General features: G+C 42.4%; 3 protein-coding genes across 4 annotated transcripts in view; 2 read left to right on the forward strand and 1 right to left on the reverse strand.

Moving 5' to 3' along the window:
- The window catches only part of LOC121558530 (kin of IRRE-like protein 3), a 442,346-nt gene that overhangs the window by 359,662 nt on the left and 58,204 nt on the right, over positions 1-24,480 (forward strand). The gene's annotated exons all lie outside the window — the stretch shown is intronic.
- On the forward strand, positions 4,647-6,531 carry LOC121567119 (insulin-like growth factor-binding protein complex acid labile subunit). Its single transcript, XM_041877062.1, has one exon. It carries the CDS (start codon positions 4,679-4,681, stop codon positions 6,455-6,457), a length of 1,779 nt encoding a protein of 592 aa, XP_041732996.1. The 5' UTR covers positions 4,647-4,678; the 3' UTR covers positions 6,458-6,531.
- On the reverse strand, positions 13,059-19,460 carry LOC121564529 (gastrula zinc finger protein XlCGF57.1). 2 transcript variants are annotated; one of them, XM_041875814.2, is made up of 4 exons: positions 19,179-19,460; positions 15,338-15,602; positions 15,128-15,210; positions 13,059-14,829 (listed from the first exon to the last, which is right to left on the reverse strand). In XM_041875814.2, the coding sequence occupies exons 1-4, from the start codon at positions 19,323-19,325 to the stop codon at positions 13,420-13,422; spliced, it is 1,905 nt and encodes a 634-aa protein (XP_041731748.2). In that variant the 5' UTR covers positions 19,326-19,460; the 3' UTR covers positions 13,059-13,419. The 2 variants fall into 2 exon arrangements, with proteins under 2 accessions (XP_041731748.2, XP_041731754.2); XM_041875820.2 differs by lacking the exon at positions 19,179-19,460 and adding an exon at positions 15,990-17,770.

Here is a 24,480-nt window from a genome sequence, read left to right on the forward strand (position 1 = left end):
TTGTTGTTCAAAGTTTACAAATACCTTTTTGTGAACAAAATCAGGCAATATAATCATTATTATATTTGATGAGCCTTGACTGTAATTCAAATATGCTTGAAGATGTTGTCCAACTGTTTATTTGAATGCAAATTGTTAAAGGAACCAAATATAGACCATTGATTTGATACATTATGGTTTTCAAGAGTATATGGGCAACAAAATAATGAATTGGTTAGGTTACCATACTTCCAGTGGGCTCCCAAGTGGTGCAGCTGTCTAAGGCACTGCATCTCAGTGCTTGAGGCGTCACTATAGTCCCCCTGGTTCGATTCCAGGCTGTATCACAACCGGCCCGGCGTTGGCTGGGTTTGGCTGGTGTAGGCCGTCATTGTAAATAATAATTTTTTCTTAACTTGCCTGGTTAAATAAATAAAACCATTGAAATTGGCTTTTTTAGAAATTATGTTTCTAAATATCTCATGTATAGTTATCATACTTTTGCTTGCTATGTTGACCTTGTTTGTTGATTTACATTTTTAGATAACATCATGTTGGTGAGAAGTTGCAATGTCATCCTGTTTGCTCTCTGTGCTGTGTTGCAATTGTGTATGTTGTAGAGGGCCACCTAGTGGAGTAGTAGCCTCATCATGGCAGGCGGCATCGTTATAACTGTTGTGATGGCGTCATCTTGTGGTTATCAATGATTATTTTGCTTATGCGGTGGCAGTGTTTTGGTGCATCGTCAGCAAAACCCCCTTTTAACCATAGAATTGTGACATGATGAGTGCCTGCAGCTTTGAGCCCCAAAACCCTCTTCCATTTGTGTAGTCTATATAAGAGAGATGATAGAGTGCAGCATAGGGAAGCCTATTTCAAACAGCAGGGGAAGCACATAGGCCTACACTACTTTAATCTTTTCATCCTTGTTTCAAGTTGCAACTATTTCAGCACTTATATGAACCTCTTGCCACATTTTGGGTCACAAATTGAATAGTCCCACTCTCTACTGTTATCATTTATATCTGTGTCTATTATGAGATCAACTTGATCACAAGATGCTTAAAAGGGTGAAAAAGAAAAGAGCCACTCGAAACAAAAAGAGCTAGTCGTGCTAGTCATGCCTGTTAAGGACGGTCTCCCTTTCATCTAGCATAGCCTTACTTGCCATGCTTCTAGGCTCTCAGATATACGCTTGGGATTTAAACTAATACATTATAGAAGGACATTTAAAAAAACAGAAGGAAATAGAAAGTAAACCAGCTAAATAGACCATTGCTGCATTCTCTCTCTCTCTCTCTCTCTCTCTCTCTCTCTCTCTCTATGAGCACAGTACATTACTATTTTTTTTACATTTTAGTCATTTAGCAGAAGCTCTTATCCAGAGCAACTTACAGTTAGTGAGTGCATACATTTTCATACTGGCCCCCCGTGGGAAATGAACCCACAACCCTGGCGTTGCAAGCGCCATGCTCTACCAACTGAGCTACAGGGGACAATAATAATGTTATGTTACAATAAGGTTACAAATACTATATTTTCCATCAAAATGTGTGTGCCTTTTGCATTTTCTACATTATCAAACACAGCAAGATAGTTTCAGTATACTTTACCCCTAGACACAGACTAGACTGATTGCAGTGCAGTCACAGATAAAGCTTTGAAGTGGTTTCTTTCATTTTCTTGGTACTGACATGCATCTCTCACATCTAGACACCTGCTTAGTCTTCTGTGGTAATCAAATATGAGACTGATCTGATGTCACAGATAAGGGCTCTAAACCACAACATTTGCGCTGCCCTATTGGGAATTATTTTCTGTTGCTATTGTAATACTCTGAAAAAAAGTTTCAGACACTTCCTAAAAACCTCACCTTTAAAATGAAGAATCAATCTATCAATCTCAGTGCCTTTCACAATTTATGACTCACAACTATCACATGCAGCAAGAATCTCTCCTCCTCAAAGGTAAGTTGATTTATGATTAGTGAATAGCATTTTTGATTAAATATTTTTATGCAACTGTGCGTTAACTCTTACTTTCAAAGTCAGAATTAAATGCATGCACACATTTGACACTTTTGTCATTGCTAAAACATGATAAACATGCAACTCCTTAAAGGGGCAATCTGCCTTGCTATATCCATTTTAGACTTTAAAATTAATGATATTATACCCATTGATTTTTGAAGAATATAATGCCTCATTAGCTTAGTTCAACTGTCGTACCCCATCAGAATAAAAAATATAAGCTTATTTTACTCCTTTGTTAGTAAACATTGTAATTGTAAACAAACAATGGATAGCATCAAAACATGGTTTACACTATAATTTTCCTTGTATCCATGAATTTGAGAGTGTTACATTTTTGCAGCCCCAGCTTTTTACCAAAACAGTGGCGGGGTTACGCTTTGTTATTGTTTGAACTGCAGGTTGCCCCTTAAATCAATAAAAGTTTTAATGATTACATTTTACATAAGGGAATCTACTGGAAAGACAGATTGTGTCACTCCCAAGCAATCCGTTAGGTCCCATTTTATAGTAAGTGACAGGGAAACTACAGTGGCTTGCGAAAGTATTCACCCCCCCCTTGGCATTTTTCCTATTTTGTTGCCTTACAACCTGGAATTAAAATGGATTTTTGGAGGGTTTGTATAAATATTTTTTCTTGTGCAACAAACAAGAAATAAGACATAAAAACCGAAAACTTGAGCGTGCATAACTATTTACCCCACCAAAGTCAATACTTTGTAGAGCCACCTTTTACAGCAATTACAGCTACAAGTCTCTTGGGGTATATCTCTATAAGTTTGGCACATCTAGCCACTGGGATTTTTGCCCATTCTTCAAGGCAAAACTGCTCCAGCTCCTTCAAGTTGGATGGGTTCCGCTGGTGTACAGCAATCTTTAAGTCATACCACAGATTCTCAATTGGATTGAGGTCTGGGCTTTGACTAGGCCATTCCAAGACATTTAAATGTTTCCCCTTAAACCACTTGAGTGTTGCTTTAGCAGTATGCTTAGGGTCATTGTCCTGCTGGAAGGTGAACCTCCGTCCCAGTCTCAAATCTCTGGAAGACTGACACAGGTTTCCCTCAAGAATTTCCCTGTATTTAGCGCCATCCATCATTCCTTCAATTCTGACCAGTTTCCCAGTCCCTGCCGAATGAAAAACATTCCCACAGCATGATGCTGCCACCACCATACTTCACTGTGGGGTGCTGTTCTCGGGGTGATGAGAGGTGTTGGGTATGCGTCAGACATAGCGTTTTCCTTGATGGCCAAAAAGCTCAATTTTTGTCTCATCTGACCAGAGTACCTTCTTCCATATGTTTGGGGAGTCTCCCACATGCCTTTTGGCGAACACCAAAACGTGTTTGCTTATTTTTTTCTTTAAGCAATGGCTTTTTTCTGGCCACTCTTCCGTAAAGCCCAGCTCTGTGGAGTGTACGGTTTAAAGTGGTCCTATGGACAGATACTCCAATCTCCGCTGTGGAACTTTGCAGCTCCTTCAGGGTTATCTTTGGTCTCTTTGTTGCCTCTCTGATTAATTCCCTCCTTGCCGGGTCCGTGAGTTTTAGTGGGCGGCCCTCTCTTGGCAGGTTTGTTGTGGTGCCATATTCTTTCCATTTTTTAAAATGGATTTAATGGTGCTCCGTGGGATGTTCATAGTTTCTGATATTTTTTGATAACCCAACCCTGATCTGTACTTCTCCACAACTTTGTCCCTGACCTGTTTGGAGAGCTCCTTGGTCTTCATGGTGCCGCTTGCTTGGTGGTGCCCCTTGCTTAGTGGTGTTGCAGACTCTGGGGCCTTTCAGAACAAGTGTATATATACTGAGATCATGTGACACTTAGATTGCAAGTTATTTTTTTCATTCCACTTCACCAATTTGGACTATTTTGTGTATGTCCATTACATGAAATGCAAATAAAAATAAATTTAAATTACAGGTTGTAATGCAACAAAATAGGAAAAACGCCAAGGGGGATGAATACTTTTGCAAAACACTGTATATATTTATTAAGTTGGCAAGCACAGTGTAATTATAATGTACTCATTGCTACACAGTGCTGACATGTTTATAGACAAACTCCACTATGTATTTACTTAGACAGTGAAGCTAAAACTTTTAATTTGGCTCATACTCAAGCATTTTGAATTTGTGATGAAATGTTTTCATTCTGTACTGCAAATGCATCCAACAAGTTTATAGAGTCGCAATATTTTCAAGTAATTAACAAGACATTGTACTGGATATCCAAAGAAAGGAACAATGAAATGCATAGATTACATTGAAACTGTTGAGCAGGATGTGTACCGGTAAACAGGAATTATGGCTCAACAGAAGTTTCATATATTTGTTTCACATCTCACATTGGCACCCTTTTCTTCCCTGTCACATCAACATTAGTTCCTGGCGATGATGGGGATTTTAAGCACGGTCATCATGGCCCTCATCTCAGTAGCTGCTACCTGCCCTGCCTCACCCTGTGAATGTCTGGACAAAGTTACAGTCAGCTGCCCGGACAAGAGGCTGAAGAAGTTCCCTAACCTCCCAGATGGTACTGAGGAGCTTTATGTGGCCCACAACCTGATCCAGGCATTCCCCACCAGTGGACTGGAGCGGCTGCAGGTCCTGGATCTCACCAAGAACCGCCTCAATGTCTCCTTGACCTCCAACTTCATCTGGCCCAACATGAGCAGCCTGGTCAAGCTGTTTCTCAGGGGTAATTTCCTGGGTTCACTGGGCCCTGGGCAGCTCCAAGGCCTCTCAGCTCTCACCTTCCTGGACCTCAGTGAGAACCACATGGAGGCCCTGCACCCAGGATCTCTCCAAGGCCTTGGTCAATTGAAGACACTCATTCTAACGCTGAACCAGATCAACAGCCTGCAGTACGGGGCACTGAGTGGAGCCCCTGCACTCACTGACCTTCACCTGAGCAGCAACAATATTGTGGAGTTTGAGGAAGGGGTGTTTGAGAACTCCTCCAAGTTGGTAAAGCTGATTTTGTCCAAGAACAACTTGGTTAGCATTGGGAATGGCACATTCAGGGGAGCAGTTAACATGAGTCATCTGGACCTCAGTGGAAACAGGTTAGATTCTGTGCCCGTTGCTGCCCTGAGGGATGTGTCACAGCTGCACAGCTTGTACCTCCAGAAGAACAGCATCACCTTCTTACCAGAAGATGCTTTCTCTGAGCTCAGCCATCTAAGGGTTTTGGTTTTGAATAATAACTGCTTGAGCATAATAGCTGAACACTCATTGAGTGGTCTATCCCATCTCGGTCAATTGGATCTGAGCTACAATAACCTCCAATCCCTTCCCTCTGAAGTGTTTCAATATATAGGCAGACTGGAGCTCCTGGATCTCTACCACAACAACCTGACATACCTTCCAGAGGACCTGTTTCACAACCTAACTAGGCTGAGAGAGCTGCAGCTTGACAGCAACAAGATCTCGTACATTCCACCAGGGCTCTTTCACATGGTGTCTAAGCTAAGGGAACTCCAGCTGGCCAACAATCAGATAGCTGACCTCCACAATGCCTTGTTCTTCAGCCTGAGGAGGCTACGGAAACTCTACCTGGACAACAACGCACTAAGCAGGATTCCCAGAGGCCTATTCCACAAGACCAAGTACCTCAGGGAGCTACAGTTGGACAATAACCACCTCAGGTCTCTCCCTAGGTCCATCTTCCATGGTCTGGCTAAACTCCACTCCCTGAAGCTTTTCAACAACCGTCTCACAGCTATTCACCCTGAGCAGTTTTCTACCCTTGGTGACCTGAGAGAGCTCCTGTTGAATGAAAACCTGATAGAAGATCTTCCCACAGGCGTATTTTCTGAGCTTCGAAGCCTCAAGATGCTGGATTTGGACAACAACCGCCTCACAGCACTGGCTCCTACAGGCTTTGATGGGTTAAGTGCCCTAAAGGAGCTCCATCTCAGCTTCAACCAGCTCCGTGATCTCCCATATGCCACCTTCTACACCCTGGGTGATCTACGTAGACTCCTTCTCCAGAACAACCGCTTAGTGGCCTTGCACCCTCAAGTCTTCGCCCCCCTGGCCGACTTACAGGAGCTTGACTTGGACAACAACCAGATTGAACTGCTACACCCTGACATGTTTCAAGGCCTTCACCACCTCCAGAAACTGCACCTGAAATCAAACCGCCTCAGTGCTCTTGTGAATGGGACACTGGAGCCTCTGGAGAGCCTGAAGGTCCTCCACCTGGAGGGGAACCCCTGGGACTGCTCTTGCAGATCACCCATCCTGTACATCAGTAACTGGATCATCAACAACACCCAGAAGCTACAGGATGAACCCATGTGTTCCACACTCAGCCAACCCATTTCACAGCCTGCACACTTATTAAAGCCCTGTGTGAGCTTTGCATGCTGCCCCAGAAACACATTTCCCCTAGAGATGCTGACAGTGCTTACAGCTTGGCTTCTAGGTATTGGTTTTCTGTGACATCCTTTTGCGGTTTCCTCATTTTGGTTTTCTTTCTTGTTTTCAGATGTTTATGGTTTATTGCTTTCATGCAACTGTCTATTGCACATGCATTGTAAATAATTTAAGTGGATGTAATGTAAATAATGATATTTTTAAATATTTTATGTTTTTCTTTTAAATAAAAGTAATTATTTCATTTAATTTCTTGATATGTTACAATATCTGCCATAATGTGTGATCTTGATGTGAATTAGACTAAAAAGAGTGTTGTTCAGAGTTAATAAACTTTAGGCATTTACTGCATAATGTATGACTAATTGCCCATCCATGGATATAAAACATACATACTCTCTCCAACTCAAGACATGCAGTCGCACACTCAAACAGAGATACAACTGCTCGTTAGTCTAAATGCCACTAGACATCACTGCGTACCCACTGTACAGAGTCAAAGATACATTAGCCTACAAATGCTGAGGGGCATTACTGCTGAGCATTTGTGAGTGAGCCTTGAGTCAACCTTTTATGAGGTTGAATGTGATTAACCCTAAATTTAAAGAAATTAAGGAAACTGTGGAACACGGGGTCAGGTCAGGCGCCCGACAGCGGAACACATTAGGTTTGGTCCCTCACCTCCTGCACTGCATTCTAGGTGGGGTGCTGCTGAAGGGTGTCTGGGTGGCTAGGAAGTGCCCCTTAATCTATATGACAAGTTCTCTGCTATTATGTGCATGGAGTACATCAGAGAACCTTGGGGAAAATAACCAAAGGTCTTTGTGAGTTTGGTCGGTAAACATAACAATTCTGCCATGCCCAATTTGACTGACAGGCAGCAAATGTAGACTTGTGATTTTCAGGAATGAGGATCGGAGGGAAGGATGATCATAGATGGGTGCGAGGCAGAAATCCTTAAATGATTACCCTATGAGGATTTGCATATTTGTACACTTAACATAGCAATTTGAAGTACCCAAGGTAACCTAACATGAATTAGGTTACCAGTGGAAACTGCAGCTCAGTTGGTAGAGCATGGCGCTTGCAACACCAGGGTTGTGGGTTTGATTTCCACGGGGGGCCAGTATGAAAAATGTATGCACTCACTAACTGTAAGTTGCTCTGGATAAGAGCGTCTGCTAAATGACTAAAATGAAACAGGTTAGATTCTGTGCCCGTTGCTGCCTTCAAGGATGTGTCACTGCACTCCTTCTCCAGAACAACCGCTTGGTGGCCTTGCACCCTCAAGTCTTCGCCCCCCTGGCCGACTTACAGGAGCTTGACTTGGACAACAACCAGATTGAACTGCTACACCCTGACATGTTTCAAGGCCTTCACCACCTCCAGAAACTGCACCTGAAATCAAACCGCCTCAGTGCTCTTGTGAATGGGACACTGGAGCCTCTGGAGAGCCTGAAGGTCCTCCACCTGGAGGGGAACCCCTGGGACTGCTCTTGCAGATCACCCATCCTGTACATCAGTAACTGGATCATCAACAACACCCAGAAGCTACAGGATGAACCCATGTGTTCCACACTCAGCCAACCCATTTCACAGCCTGCACACTTATTAAAGCCCTGTGTGAGCTTTGCATGCTGCCCCAGAAACACATTTCCCCTAGAGATGCTGACAGTGCTTACAGCTTGGCTTCTAGGTATTGGTTTTCTGTGACATCCTTTGGCGGTTTCTTTCTTGTTTTCAGATGGTTATGTTTATTGCTTTCATGCAACTGAAGGTAATTGGTTGCACCAGATCTTATTTAGGGGCTTCATAGCAAAGGGGGTGAATACATATGCACGCAGCATTTTTCATTGATTTTTTTTAAAGATTTTTTTTTAAACAAGTTATTTTTTTCATTTCACTTTACCAATTTTGATTATTTTGAGTATGTCCATTACATGAAATCCACATAAAAATCAAATTACAGGTTGTAATGCAACAAAATAGGAAAAATGCCAAGGGGGATGAATACTTTTGCAAGGCACTGTACATTAGCCTACAAGTGCTGAGGGGCATTACTGCTGAGCATTTGTGAGTGAGCCTTGGGTCATCCTTTTATGAGATTGAATGTGATTAACCCTAAATGGAAAGAAATTAAGGAAATTGTGGAACACGGGGTCAGGTCAGGCGCCCGACAGCGGAACAAGGTTTGGTCCCTCACCTCCTGCACTGCATTCTAGGTGGGGTGCTGCTGAAGGGTGTCTGGGTGGCTAGGAAGTGCCCCTTAATCTATATGACAAGTTCTCTGCTGTTATGTGCATGGAGTACGTCAGAGAACCTTGGGGAAAATAACCAAAGGTCTTTAGTCTTGGTGAGTTTGGTCTAAACACAGAGGTTCTGCCATGCTCAATGTAACTGACAGGCAGCATACAGTGGGGAAAACAAGTATTTAGTCAGCCACCAATTGTGCAAGTTCTCCCACTTAAAAAGATGAGAGAGGCCTGTAATTTTCATCATAGGTACATGTCAACTATGACAGACAAAATGAGAAAAAAAATCCAGAAAATCACATTGTAGGATTTTTGATGAATTTATTTGCAAATTATGGTGGAAAATAAGTATTTGGTCAATAACAAAAGTTTCTCAATACTTTGTTATATACCCTTTGTTGGCAATGACACAGGTCAAACGTTTTCTGTAAGTCTTCACAAGGTTTTCACACACTGTTGCTGGTATTTTGGCCCATTCCTCCATGCAGATCTCCTCTAGAGCAGTGATGTTTTGGGGCTGTCGCTGGGCAACACAGACTTTCAACTCCCTCCAAAGATTTTCTATGGGGTTGAGATCTGGAGACTGGCTAGGCCACTCCAGGACCTTGAAATGCTTCTTACGAAGCCACTCCTTCGTTGCCCGGGCGGTGTGTTTGGGATCATTGTCATGCTGAAAGACTCAGCCACGTTTCATCTTCAATGCCCTTGCTGATGGAAGGAGGTTTTCACTCAAAATCTCACGATACATGGCCCCATTCATTCTTTCCTTTACACAGATCAGTCGTCCTGGTCCCTTTGCAGAAAAACAGCCACAAAGCATGATGTTTCCACCCCCATGCTTCACAGTAGGTATGGTGTTCTTTGGATGCAACTCAGCATTCTTTGTCCTCCAAACACGACGAGTTGAGTTTTTACCAAAAAGTTCTATTTTGGTTTCATCTGACCATATGACATTCTCCCAATCCTCTTCTGGATCATCCAAATGCACTCTAGCAAACTTCAGACGGGCCTGGACATGTACTGGCTTAAGCAGGGGGACACGTCTGGCACTGCAGGATTTGAGTCCCTGGCGGCGTAGTGTGTTACTGATGGTAGGCTTTGTTACTTTGGTCCCAGCTCTCTGCAGGTCATTCACTAGGTCCCCCCGTGTGGTTCTGGGATTTTTGCTCACCGTTCTTGTGATCATTTTGACCCCACGGGGTGAGATCTTGCGTGGAGCCCCAGATCGAGGGAGATTATCAGTGGTCTTGTATGTCTTCCATTTCCTAATAATTGCTCCCACAGTTGATTTCTTCAAACCAAGCTGCTTACCTATTGCAGATTCAGTCTTCCCAGCCTGGTGCAGGTCTACAATTTTGTTTCTGGTGTCCTTTGACAGCTCTTTGGTCTTGGCCATAGTGGAGTTTGGAGTGTGACTGTTTGAGGTTGTGGACAGGTGTCTTTTATACTGATAACAAGTTCAAACAGGTGCTATTAATACAGGTAACGAGTGGAGGACAGAGGAGCCTCTTAAAGAAGAAGTTACAGGTCTGTGAGAGCCAGAAATCTTGCTTGTTTGTAGGTGACCAAATACTTAATTTCCACCATAATTTGCAAATAAAATCATTAAAAATCCTACAATGTGATTTTCTGGATTTTTCTTTCTCAATTTGTCTGTCATAGTTGACGTGTACCTATGATGAAAATTACAGGCCTCTCTCATCTTCTTAAGTGGGAGAACTTGCACAATTGGTGGCTGACTAAATACTTTTTTTCCCCACTGTACGTAGACTTGTGATTTTCAGGAAGGCTGATCATAGATGGGTGCGAGGCAGACCACCATAACCACAAATTAAATGAATTAATCAATGTAAAGTGTGCAACAATATTAGGAACATCTTTAATTGATTACCCTATGAGGATTTACATATTTGAAGTGCCCAAGGTAACCAAACATGAATTATGAATGTGCCGGCATAATATCTATTGCACAAACATTTCACCCTACCATATCACCCTAGCATAGTCAACTTCTATTAGTACTGAAGATAATTATCTTCTGGTCACATGTACACTTCTTTTCACATGACCTACAGCGTTGCCTTGGCCTATTCATATAAAAACATTTTTTAAACTAGTTTGGCTCGATTCAGGAAACAGTTAAAACATCCACTTTTCTCTTGGAAGGGAAGAGAGCACTGCACAGTTCTATCATAGTGACATTGGCTGAGGTATGGCTTGGGTTTGGGAACACATTTGCTGGTAATGCAGACCTCTAGATGGGAGGCACACCACAAGTCCACAGTCCGCTCATGGAGGAATTCATGCATTGACACAATTCTAATTAATGTCATGTGAACTGGATGATCTGCTATATCAGTGACAAAAATGGACTGATAAATATATTTGCTTTCCTGTTGTTTCTCCTTGTTACATAATATCCATGTGAGTCTTTGTTATTGTGGAGTTGTCAAAATATCAGTCATACCTGAGGCACTTCATAAGGCACCATAGAGGGATACCAACTTGCAGGCAGCCGATAATTAGCAATTTTTTTAAAAGCAGCACACTAGCAGCTCCGATGCAATAATTTAATAACCAACATTTCGACTGCAAGCTGTCTTCATCAGGGTTTCAGGCATGTTGCACTCTACTGACAAGCCACTCCCTTACAAACCATTTTCTTTCTCCCTCAACAACCCTTTAATTTGCTCAATGTTATGTTGCAGCTGTAAGAGGGACTATATGCACGGAAAGCAACAACAAGTAATGCTTCAAAATATATACACACACAAACGAAGGACTCATTTCAGGAGTTTTATTTACCATTGGCTCACAAATATGAGATAACAACAGTAATAAAAAGGTACACAAGACAAGAAAGGTTACAGATGTACAGTGAGTGAAAGAAGTATTTGATCCCCTGCTGATTTTGTACATTTGCCCACTGACAAAGACATGATCAGTCTATAATTTTAATGGTAGGTTTATTTGAACAGTGAGAGACAGAATAACAACAACAAAATCCAGAAAAACGCATATCAAAAATGTTATACATTGATTTGCATTTTAATGAGGGAAATAAGTATTTGACCCCTCTGCAAAACATGACTTAGTACTTGGTGGCAAAACACTTGTTGGCAATCACAGAGGTCAGACGTTTCTTGTAGTTGGCCACTAGGTTTGCACACATCTCAGGAGGGATTTTGTCCCACTCCTCTTTGCAGATCTTCTCCAAGTCATTAAGGTTGAGCCTGACGTTTGGCAACTCGAACCTTCAGCTCCCTCCACAGATTTTCTATGGGATTAAGGTCTGGACACTGGCTAAGCCACTCCAGGACCTTAATGTGCTTCTTCTTGAGCCACTCCTTTGTTGACTTGGCTGTGTGTTTTGGGTCATTGTCATGCTGGAATACCCATCCACGACCCATTTTCAATGCCCTGGCTGAGGGAAGGAGGTTATCACCCAAGATTTGACGGTACATGGCGCCGTCCAGCGTCCCTTTGATGCGGTGAAGTTGTCCTGTCCCCTTAGCAGAAAAACACCCCCAAAGCATAATGTTTCCACCTCCATGTTTGACGGTGGGGATGGTGTTCTTGGGGTCATAGGCAGCATTCCTCCTCCTCCAAACACTGCGAGTTGAATTGATGCCAAAGAGCTCGATTTGTCTCATCTGACCACAACACTTTCACCCAGTTCTCCTCCGAATCATTCAGATGTTCATTGGCAAACTTCATACGGCCCTGTATATGGGCTTTCTTGAGCAGGGGGACCTTGCGGGCGCTGCAGGATTTCAGTCCTTCACGGCGTAGTGTGCTACCAATTGTTTTCTTGGTGACTATGGTCCCAGCTGCCTTGAGATCATTGACAAGATCCTCCCGTGTAGTTCTGGGCTGATTCCTCACCGTTCTCATGATCATTGCAACTCCACGAGGTGAGATCTTGCATGGAGCCCCAGGCCGAGGGAGATTGACAGTTCTTTTGTGTTTCTTCCATTTGCGAATAATCGCACCAACTGTTGTCACCTTCTCACCAAGCTGCTTAGCGATGGTCTTGTAGCCCATTCCAGCCTTGTGTAGGTCTACAATCTTGTCCCTGACATCCTTGGAGAGCTCTTTGGTCTTGGCCATGGTGGAGAGTTTGGAATCTGATTGATTGATTGCTTCTGTGGACAGGTCTCTTTTATACAGGTAACAAGCTGAGATTAGGAGCACTCCCTTTAAGAGTGTGCTCCTAATCTCAGCTCGTTACCTGTATAAAAGACACCTGGGAGCCAGAAATCTTTCTGATTGAGAGGGGGTCAAATACTTATTTCCTTCATTAAAATGCAAATCAATTTATAACATTTTTGACATGCGTTTTTCTGGATATTTTTGTTATTATTCTGTCTCTCACTGTTCAAATAAACCTAAACATTAAAATTATAGACTGATCATTTCTTTGTCAGTGGGCAAACGTACAAAATCAGCAGGGGATCAAATACTTTTTTTCCCTCACTGTATATCCTTCTCAAATAAATTAGGCTCTGCTCCATTGAACAGTTACTGGACCACCAGCCAAGTCCTTCTACCCAACAAAGGCAACTGGTTATTAATTTTTCAAAATCATAGTTGATTTCTAAAACAAGTCATGTTTCAAATTAAATAACTTTGAAAAAGGCTTTCTTGGCAACCAATCTGATCAGTATACTTCATATGTTAGTATGCCACTCACTGACCTATAAATGCATTTTGAATGCCGAGAATTGTTCAAACCAAGTGTGGTCAATCACAAATAAGAGGCTATGCCTATTGGTTTTAGATATAGTAACACTTGTGATCTTTCAGATTCCTCAGGTAGGAAAAACTCTTTCCGCATTTGTCGCACATGTAAAGTTTCTCCCCTGTGTGGATTTGTTTGTGGGCTTTGAGGCTGTTGCCCTGGTTGAAGCTCCTCCCACAGAGGTCACAGCTAAAAGGCTTCTCTCCAGTGTGTATCCGCTGGTGCCTGTTGAGGTTCCCAGTGTTGCTGAAACATTTCCCACATGTTTCACAGCTGAAAGGTTTCTCCCCAGTATGGACCGCCTGGTGGGTTTTCAGGCTGCTGTGTTGAGTGAACATCCTTCCACACACATCACAGGTGAATGGTCTCTCCCCAGTGTGAGTTTTCATGTGTATGTTCAGGTAGCTGACCGACTTGAAGCTCTTGTTGCAGAGGCCACAGCTGTGCGGCTTCTCCATAGTGTGGAGTTGCTGGTGCGATTTGAGGTGAGTGAGTGAACTGAGACTACTACCGCACACTGAGCACATACAAGGCATCTCTGCTGTGTGAGTCTGAAGGTGTGTCTTGAGAGAGTTGACGCAAGCCAGGACTGTCCCACACACCACACAGAGGAAGGCGCTCTCTCCTGCATGGGTTCTTTGGTGCATTTTCAGTGCACTTCTTTGAATGAAACACTTCCCGCACGTCTCACAGGTAAATGGCCTCTCTCCTGTGTGGATCCGCTGGTGTCCTTTCAGAGTGTCTGCTTGGTTGAAGCTTTTCCCGCATGTATCACAACGGAACGGTTTCTCACCAGTGTGTATACGCTGGTGCCTGTGGAGATTTCCTGGTATGCTGAAACTCTTCTTGCAGATCTCACAGCTGTATTTCCTCTCTCCCGTGTGGACGATCTGGTGCATCTTAAGACCGTGGGCCCGGTTAAAGCTCTTGCCACACTCGTCGCAGCGGAACGGTCTCAACCCTGCATGGAGTCTCTGGTGATTCTTGAGCAGCTGCTTTAGGGTGAAAGCTTTACCACACTCGCCACAGGTGTGCGGTCTCTCTCCTGTGTGAAGCAGCTGGTGTGCATCAAAACTGCGTTTAAAGGAAAAACCTCGACCGCACTGCAGGCAGATAAAAGGTTTCTCCGCTGCCGCATGGATGGCCTGGTGAGCTTTCAGCTGGATCAGTTTGCTGAATGTCTTCCTGCAGTGCTTGCAGCTAAGGTGGTTCTCATTTTTGGGCCTTGCCCGACGAGCCCCTGTGATCTTTGGCTTTCTCAAACACTTTGGCCTTGCGTCGCCGCCTTTGTCCTTTGGGTCCTCTGTAGGGTTCTCTGGGTCACTCAACTCCTGGGCCTGGCTTTCTATAAAAGGACTTGGGTCTGAGGTGCTGCTGTACAGGTATTCTTCAAACCCTTCTTCTTTGATAATAACTGACTCGATCGTGTCCTCCATGTTGGAGTGCTGAGATGGAGAGGGAAAGTGATTTAATGGAACGCAGGTTTAGAGTCCGATCTATATATAATGATATCATACAACAGAAATCATCACAAAGGGATTAAATGCTTCTTCTTGTACTCACTTCAAATAATTAAATACAATTGGTAACTACCTGGTACCAAATGGTGCATAATGATACTTGTGTGATACAGATACAGACAAGTAAATAGGTTATTACTTTCTGTATCCCCTAGTAATTCCAGACAGCTATCCAAGAACTAAACCTTTAACAGAATATTGTCAGTTATGCAAATAGACCTACCTCGTTTACAGTTGAGGGAACTCTCCCTTTCCACAGGTGGAGGATGGGGGATCGTTTCACTTCTGCATCACCAGCGCATAAGCCTGAAAAAGATTGCAGTCAAAATCAAAAAGGTTAGCATTGAATTCAAAAGTACTGGTTTTAGTAACAGTGTACCAAAGCAATCTAAAACCCCATTGATGGCTAATCTGAAATAATGCCAACTCTCACCTGGTTGTGTGCCTTTTAACTGGTGGATGATCTTGACTTCACTGCAGCAGCCATTTGCTGACATGTTCTCTTGTCCTCCACTCCCTTCTAAGACAGTCCTCAGTTCGGTCTCAACCGCGTCTAGCCTCTTCTTCAAGTCCTCATTCTCAGTTTGACTCCGAGACACTTCCAGATGCAGAACAGAGGAGCACTCGTTGAATAGCTTGTAGATTTTGTCCACAGCCTCCTTAGCCAGTATCTCCATGAAAGAAGTCAACTGGGTCAACTGAGTGAAAAGAGCAAAAGCAAGTTTGAGGGCATACAGATTATTCACAGAACAAACTTCAGTTTACTTAACTAGCTAGTTACCATTATAAACGTCGCTGACAAGTATTTCTGCCGAAAATTATAAATGCTTGTAGCTCTAAATTAAACAAACGTGTTTCCAGTTGAGCCAACCCTGTGGCAAGTACTAGTGTAATGTGTTAGCTAAATCCACCAGACGTAGAACACATACCCTAGCTAGCCCTAGATCAGGTATGGGAAGCCTGGAAAACCAACGCTGAATTTCATTGAATTCTACATCAAGCATAAATGAGTGTTTGGATCAGGAAAGTTTCCTCTCATGACCTCTACAAGCCAGAATGTTAAATCAAATTATATTTTAACTTACTTTACCGGTTGTCTGTGCGGTTGGTAACATTCTGGCTTGTAGAGGTCGTGAGAGGAAACTTTCCTGATCCAAACGCTCATTTATGCCCGATGCTGAATCCAATGAAATTCAATGTCAGGTCTCCAGACTAAGGCAGGGCCGGCACCAGAACAAATCAGTTGGACGGGCATTTGATTTCCATAGAGGGGCATGGTTTCTTTCACGGGACCTCCTAGAACCGCTGGGCCACGAGGGACCCCCCTTCAAGCTAATGAGCAGTCATTCTGACTGCAACACTCTAACAGTGTAATTAATACATTTCATATACGCTATCGCAAAAATTATCATTTGGTTGTGTTTATGAAGGTTTTGGTAACAGAATATACAGATTTTTTTTATTTTTTATAACACAAAATCATTTATTAGTTTGTTACTGTAGGATAAAACAAAAAACACTAATTCAAGTGTTCTATCAATTGTATTTGTGGAGTGCCTTTGTTATAACTATGAAACTGAAAGTATGTGTTGGAACACGGTAACAGATTACAAAATAACCCAACCACCAAGACGCACCGCCAGCAACATGCGCGGCCAAATTATGAAAACATCAGTAGCCTAAACATCATTATAAGTGTCAGGTGTGCTTCATAAACAGTGAAAATCAGCACAAAAGCAATTACATTTTAATGAATATACTGTAAGTGTCGAAAAGACAGCAGTCAAAAATAGTCAATTATTGTATGCTCGTGCTTACATGGTGTGGTCTTCATGCAATGGCATCAGTTAGAGCATGTCACATAAACGACGCTGGTGAGTTTGTTGCTAATGTTATTTAGGGCCTGCCCTCTCAGTGATAACATTTTGTGCTGATAATCGGACAGTAGCATTGTCACTGGCTTGTTCTCTGCAAACGGTGCCGTCCCTTCTTCTCTGAGTGCGCACCATTCTGGCTTTTTGACACTTAAGCCTCGGAGGTGTAAATTCTGACTGAGGCTCAGAATCAGAAGAATAATCAGATGTCATCAGGATTAATTTATTCCCCACCATCAGTCGTTTTCATTCAGATTTGGTAGCAAAGCTAACGCAGCATGTGCATCCATTTGTCTTGGTCTTCTTGCCATTGTGAATGATGCACGCCCTCACTGACTATGTACTCCAAGGCCAGAGTAGACTGATAGGACTGCTTGGATTCGGTGGAGTGACTATAATTAGAATAGATCAATACAATAGAATGGCCCGCCCTTTCCGTAATTTACAATTGGTGATTACATAATTATGCATTGTCCGCTTCCCCTCGCTCATCAACTCATCCATTCGCACCATCATACTTCACTTCATTTATTTGATCTGTTGTGATGTGTGAAATTAGCTTTGGTATAGTTTAGGTTCAGTTGAGGCACTTATCGGGGTGATTATCAACTGGGCACGGCAGCTTCAACTATTGGGAGGAGGGGCGCAGGCCCTACTGTCGGGAGGAGAGGCAACGGGGGAAAACCATTTAAAATGACATGCCCTCCTAAAACTGGTTATAATACTACTTCTGTTTGCAATATTAAGATTCTAACAACTACAGTGTGTTTTATAGACTTATTAAAGGAATAGTTAAGGATGGAGTAATACATTTATTTATTTATTCATGAGCAGTCCAAATGACTGCTTTAGCGGTTCTAGTGTGGGTTTTATAGTAAAGACACAACCAGTCATGCTTTCATCTGATTGTCAAACAATACACTTCAAGTAGGTTACCTTCATCCGAAAATAATTCCAGCATCAGAACAGCGCACCCGCCAACTTTCCTTCAATTCGCAAGTGGCTGAAACTACCATATCACCAGAGAAAGCATCTGAGCGATTGAAAAAGCACCCCTCTGTCTCAGTATTTGTAGCCCATGTATCTGATGCTGTCTGGCCAAAAAGAGTATGACATGCCATACTATTTTTGTCCAGACAGCATCATATCCATGGGCTACAAATACTGAGACAGAGGGGCACCGAGTCTTTCTGTAGACACGTCTTGGTCAAATAAATCATAAATATTTAAATATTTTATTTGGATGGGCAAGGAGGTACGGTATGGCGGGCCAGGCCCCACCATAACGCTGGCCCTGGGATAAGGGATGGCACAGATCTATTATATTGACCAGATACTCTAGTGGCCGCTGTAAGAATGAAATAGGCGGGCATTATGACTTTGTGGCTGTGGTAACTAGTGACGACCAGGCACAGCTCAAAGTAGCTGGGATGACACGTGTCCTACTTATATCAGTACACTTGTAACAACCTAATCATTATGAAACTTCTATTCGATCAAATAAGCCATTCCATTTGGTTTTAACCAAATTCCATACTCATTGACATCCAAACAACAACTCCTCGCTTTGTGAGCGAAAAAAACGTTACAAATGCCACCTGCTGGAGAAAACTGATTTTGGGCCCAGTAACCCCTCTCGCTTCGCCTCTTCCTCTGGGGCTGGCTGGTGACACACTTTTGCCCCAGCACCTACTAACACACCTGACTCCAATAACCAACTAATCATGGTCTTCAGTTTAGAATGTAGCCCAAAAGCTGTCATTGGCGATATTGATGGTTTCATCTTACCATCCTAACGCATTGTATGCAGCAGGCACTACACTGGTATCCCCGTGGACCGGTTCATCCCTAAAACAGTGTTCATTCAGCTGCAAAGGCATGAGTTATAGATCTGTCATTCTCATTGATCTGTCACGCTCATTGAAAACAAGCCTAAGAAGCAGTAGATCTGTTCTATGTGAGTTATTTCTATGTTTCCCCTGCTTACATTTCGTTTTCTGAATATTTTACTTTTGTACAACAGCTACAAACAGCTGAAAACACAATATTTTTGGTTATGGAAAAGATTTCACAGCGGTTTAGATGGTACAATGATTCTCTACACTATACTTACTTGTTTTGTCACAAACTGATATTAGGCGAACTACTACAATTTTAGCAACAAGGAAATGGCGGAAAGATTTCTGCATAGTGTGTCTTTAAGAACCAAACTGAAGCAAACGTAACGAAATGGGAAGGGCTCTTCTTGAATTTGTCCAATAGAAACTCACGTTTGCGTTTTCCGTTACGGTTTCGGCGTAATGATTACGCCCAAGGGTGGAGTGGAGGCTGCAACGTCCATACAATTAACTAGCGGGCTAGTTTACAAAATGCCTTACTTTACACAATCAGCAGATATACCTGTTCGTTTGGTGTTTCACTCGCATTCTCTCCCGTTGTTGGCACTTCAGACGAGGCAGTACCCTCGATAACTTTGCTAATTTCTGTAACAGTCGCGCTGACCATTATCTCCAAAATGGATCCAATCTGTCCTTGCAAAATTGACATTTTTGTCGAAATCACAACGCACTTACAAATCTCTGTAAATATGCGCTATTGGCCAAGTTGATCTAGCGCTATGTAACGTTAACTACAAAATAAGTGTAGCTAGTGCTGTTGCAGTGTTGTTGTCCGACTGACCTGAAACAACTCGAACGACATACGTCACATGTCCTTCCAGGTCGAGGCATGGGTTTTTAGTAGTTTCCACTAGTTACTACAGCCACAAAGTCAATGTGGCCATATCGTTAAAATTCATGACAACAAACATTTGCTTTTTGGTCTTAAATTAGGGTTAGGCATTAAGTTAGCAGTGTGGTTAAGGTTGAGTTTAAAATCACATTTTAAGAAAATAAATGGTAGAAATGGGCGGGGTTTATGACTTTGTGGCTGTGGTAACTAGTGACGACAGTTTTTTGTATTTCAAAATAAAAGTAACTGTTTTCAGTTATAAATGAGCTATATGGGAAAGAGTGATGTTGGTGGCAAATGTACTGGTAGACAGAAATTATTGTTAAAGAAAAATATTTCATACACTATTAAAAAATCGCAGAAATCATTACAAACAAATGCATCTCCTGCCAAAGGAACTTTTAATTTTGACAAAAGTGAAATGCACTTGCACTTCCAAAGAATCCAAGGATTGCTTTGCAGGTGTGTAGGGAATGTTAATATATGGTTAAGAATTGAAATTTACTGGGCGGGATGGGCTGGTCCAACTCAAGGTGTCATGGGCTGGTCCAACCCCTTGTACTGTAAAATAAATGGAACACCCTCCCCCCTCATAGAATTAACTCAAAATAATGTTTAAGATCCAAAATAACAATAACTGTTGCGGTTCTGTGTTTATAAACGTGGATATCGACTTTGCCACTTCAGCATGCTTTTGTGGCACAGTCAATGCCACACAGGGCTAGGGGCCAGAAGTTTGACGGTTCAGAAGTTTGACGGTTCTCCGACCACTACAGAGGAGCTCACTCTCCCTGCCTGTTTCATTACTTCACAATCAGAGCCGGTTGCAGACAATGATCAGCTAGGGGGAAATAAGATTTTCTACATTTTGATGCCATATTTATAATTATATAAAATCTATGCAACACATTTTCCATCAACAGGTTTCTGTGCCAATGCACCACACAACCAATAAACAAAGCATACCGACTACTTAGGGCACTTCAATATCATAGTTTGCGTTTTCAACACTACAATAAAGACATTATGTCAATCTCGACAAACAGAAAATACATCCCTCCCTACCTTGTAGGCATTGAAGGCTTGGCTTGACAATCTCCGAATGTAATTCAACTTTTTGGTGTTTTGTAACAGATGTCTCTTTCCATTCATCAATTGGCTGCTGCACAGTTTGGATTGATTGATTTTATTTGTCAGTTAAAATAATACATATAAACACAAATATTGTAAAAAGTGACCGGTATTCCACGAAGTCAGGGATTTATTTCCATTGTGGTCCCATTATATATATATTTTTACATAAATACATATACAATTACATAGATACAGACACATTCCAGAGACAGACGAAATATGCTCAACCTCCAGATGAGTATGAGGGGACGTTTAAGTACAATTCTTACAAGCTTGTTTGGCTGGTTTATTCTTTAGATGTTTGGGGCTGCTGGTAAACCATGATATGGGGGCATAATCAAAGTGAAACTGGATTAGAGCACCTGCCAGAGTCTTTTAAAGGTGTCTATAGCTAGGTTTCCATCCAATTGGCGCCAGATTTTCATGCGAATATTCTAAAATCTTAATAAAACCAATATGCCATTTCAGAGTTTTCTTTAGGAAAATTCAATCCGACATTCAAATCCGACCTGGCGCCATCAATAAACGAGGGATGTTGGTCAAATGAGCCAAATGTAAGTGTCCTTAAACAGCTATAACAAATTACAAAAACACTATTCCTTGTGTTTCGATGTGTAGTATATGCAAAACTTGATAGCCTATTTTTTTTATTGGTTTTTAGGCTACTTTCTAAAATAATAATTGTCCACCTCACGGTTCAGTTGTCAGAGATTTGAGTACTAAATGTATCAGGGCCAGAGTATGTGAGTGGGAGCGTGCCCAATTTGACTGGAGAGCAGAGCGAGATTACTAAAGGCTGGAGTGTCCGCCTTCTTGCAATAGCGCTCACTTCACTAGCTCTGGGCATGCCCGGCTCAGTATGCATTTGTAGTCTACTTGTGTGCTAATATAGCCCATTGCCCATTGCTTTAACTACTGTCATGGAGTTCGCTAAATAGTTTAAAAAAGAAACAGATACAACACACAGGTGCAAAATCAAGGTGACTTACAAAGATGAGGACCAAGAGCAAGAGCGGTGATGTCATGTCCACGACTAAATAATCATTGTGGAATCCCGAAAGCATGATGGTGGACTTACTACGTGCACATGCTAAAAGAAAGGAACGAGGTGGGTAGTGTTGATGATCACAAGTTTACTGGAGAACGGAGACCAAGTAGAGACTTTCGGACAAGGTGGATAATTGTATAATATGAGGCAGTTTATTCAGAGGTAAAGATATCTGTAAATAGCGTGCACGGACCCGTTCGTCAACCTCGTAGGGAGATATCTGAGAGAGCGAGCCCCTAAACATTGTGTGCTGACATTTTATACAATAAAATAAAGTAGGTTGATTCTAGTAGTTCTGATCTTCTGATTGGTCCTGATGAGTTGGTCGAGGTCACTTCCATTGCATTGGCTCTGAGTCGGGTTCTCTGTCTTCAGATGTTCAGCCTAAGAGAAGGGGGTTTTTGTGTGTGTGTGCTTAACAATGATGATGTGTGTGTGTGTGTGTGTGTGTATGTGTGTGTGTGTGTGTGTATGTGTGTGTGTGTGTGTATGTGTGTGTATGTGTGTGTGTGTGTATGTGTGTATGTTTAACAATGATGATGTGTGTGTGTGTGTGTGTGTGTGTGTATGTGTGTGTGTGTGTGTGTGGGGGTGTGTGTGTGTATGTCCTCAGAGCAATAACTTCGTGAGTTGGGAGAACTGAGAGACCTATGGCGTGGGTGTTGTCCATAGCCACCTGCTGATAAGGCCGACAAGATAGAAGTCTTTGTGCATTGTATTAAATCCAAAGGCCCAACACAAGATGGGTTATGCACAAGATTTTAGTCAGACCAAGCTATAACATAATATATTTACTACGACAAATCCCTCTCTTCACGTCTCCCCAGAGACGTGACCAAGTAACAGTAAAGAAGGAAAACTTAAGACGTGACACAAGCTAACAGTGTAATTGGCAAAATAGGGAAAACTTTATCAGAAGATAAAGTTTTACATTCCCCCTCTTCACGTCTCACAAGAGACGTGACATAAAGCTTAAATGCTGCAATTTGGCAAAATAGGGAAAACTTTATCAGAAGATAAAGTTTTACATTCCCCCTCTTCACGTCTCACAAGAGACGTGACATAAAGCTTAAATGCTGCAATTGGCAAAATAGGGAAAACTTTATCAGAGGATAAAGTTTTACATTCCCCCTCTTCACGTCTCACAAGAGACGTGACACAAGCTTAATAATGCAATTTGGCAAAATAGGGAAAACTTTATCAGAAGATAAAGTTTTACATTCCCCCTCTTCACGTCTCACCAGAGACGTGACAAAAAGCTTAAATGCTATTCATCATCCAGATATCCTTGGTCAGCATCGTCAATAGCAAGCAAAGGAAACATCTGACCGTTATCTGCAGGATGTGGATCAATAGCGGTGGTTATAATCCTGGTTGTCAGCGTCCGTATGCATGGAATGCAACAGCATCCACAAAGCACTAGAATTGCAGCAAAAACAGAGATGGATACAAGTATAGAAGAAACAAGCGTTTTATATTTACCAAACGCATCCATCCAAGAGTCCCACATTGAAGTATCCACCCCTGAGTGGCTCTTCATTTTGCCATTAAGAGTTCGTAACCCTTCCAGGGCGACAGTCAAGCTGCCATCTGTGGCTGTATTGTTGGGAATAAAGGTACAACATTGTTCACCAAACATAGCACATACTCCTCCTTTTTCAGCCAGGAGCATGTCGACAGCAATACGATTTTGGAAAGCCATGAGAGAGGTCGCAGCCAACTGGCCATGCACCGCCTCAAAACCTTGTTGTGTCCAATTGCCTAATTTTTGAACATTAAAATGGACATAATTGATTCTGTCAACATTTTTATTAATTGTGCACCACCAGCAAAATGAAGATTCAAAACCTGCGGCTACTTGGTCAATCAATTTATACTCATCTGGTACCCCCTAGGGACCCCAATTGCATCAATGTAGGTTGGGTCCCCATGAGTAGGGCCCACACGCGCCTGGTCCTGGTAGGAATTAAGTCAGACACATGGGTCACCAGCTCCTGAACACCTGTTGGATACACAGAAATTGGTAGCAAAAGAGAGACTAGTGCACAGGTGCCTGTGGCATTTCCAGGCAGTCCATCAAACAGATGAACGCCTCCACACCACCACCAGACATCAGCCCTGGAAACAGGTTTAAACTCAGCATTAGGCGTATAGATAAACCGACACCATCCAACAGGTACCATACCCAACAATGGTAGACCTTTCGTGAGATTAACACAGGTAAAGTTAGCTCTAGCCACCTGATAGGAAAAAATTGGTTTCTTAGTTGCTTTAGTAACCAAGGGATGAACTACGTCCCATAGTGTACAATTGGCGGAAGGGTTGTCATGTTTCATGACAGACAGGAAGCATTCTGGCGTAATGGCGGCAGGGATAATGCGAAGCAATGGCCGTGCCCCCATACAAACCACACAACTCTGATGAGTCACCTTTGCCGCTTCCTCAGTCAACAAGAGCCAGTTGTTAGAAAGGCCGGAGACACCTGTAGCGGTCAGGATTGCATCATCCAAAGTAGGTGGAGTGGTAAGTAAAATAATAGAATTATTCTTATTACCATTTTCATTAATAGCCTGTGCTTTTGTGTTATTAATATGACAAATTCGAACATTCCAATGGACTGGTGCAGTGGTACAGCTTACATAAGGAGCAAGTCTAAAGTCCTGGCAGCCTAATGCAATACCAGGATAGATAGTAAATTTGAGTCCTTTAGAGTTTTTTGTCAAAGTCAAGAGTTTCCTCCATTGTTTTCCTAATGTAGTAGAGGTGCAACTGGACCAGTCATAATTAGTC

This window comes from Coregonus clupeaformis, chromosome 5, assembly GCF_020615455.1.
Source record: "Coregonus clupeaformis isolate EN_2021a chromosome 5, ASM2061545v1, whole genome shotgun sequence".
Lineage (NCBI taxonomy): Eukaryota > Metazoa > Chordata > Actinopteri > Salmoniformes > Salmonidae > Coregonus > Coregonus clupeaformis.

Bases quoted from the DNA above. Each gene is read 5' to 3' on its own strand.
- LOC121564529 (XM_041875814.2), bottom strand. From the start codon at position 19,325: ATGTCAATTTTGCAAGGACAGATTGGATCCATTTTGGAGATAATGGTC. The intron at 15,211-15,337 runs GTGAGAGTTGGC...AATCTTTTTCAG, and splicing joins GTTAAAAGGCACACAACCAG to GCTTATGCGCTGGTGATGCA. The intron at 14,830-15,127 runs GTAGGTCTATTT...TCTCCATCTCAG, and splicing joins TTCCCTCAACTGTAAACGAG to CACTCCAACATGGAGGACAC.
- LOC121567119 (XM_041877062.1), top strand. From the start codon at position 4,679: ATGAGCAGCCTGGTCAAGCTGTTTCTCAGGGGTAATTTCCTGGGTTCA.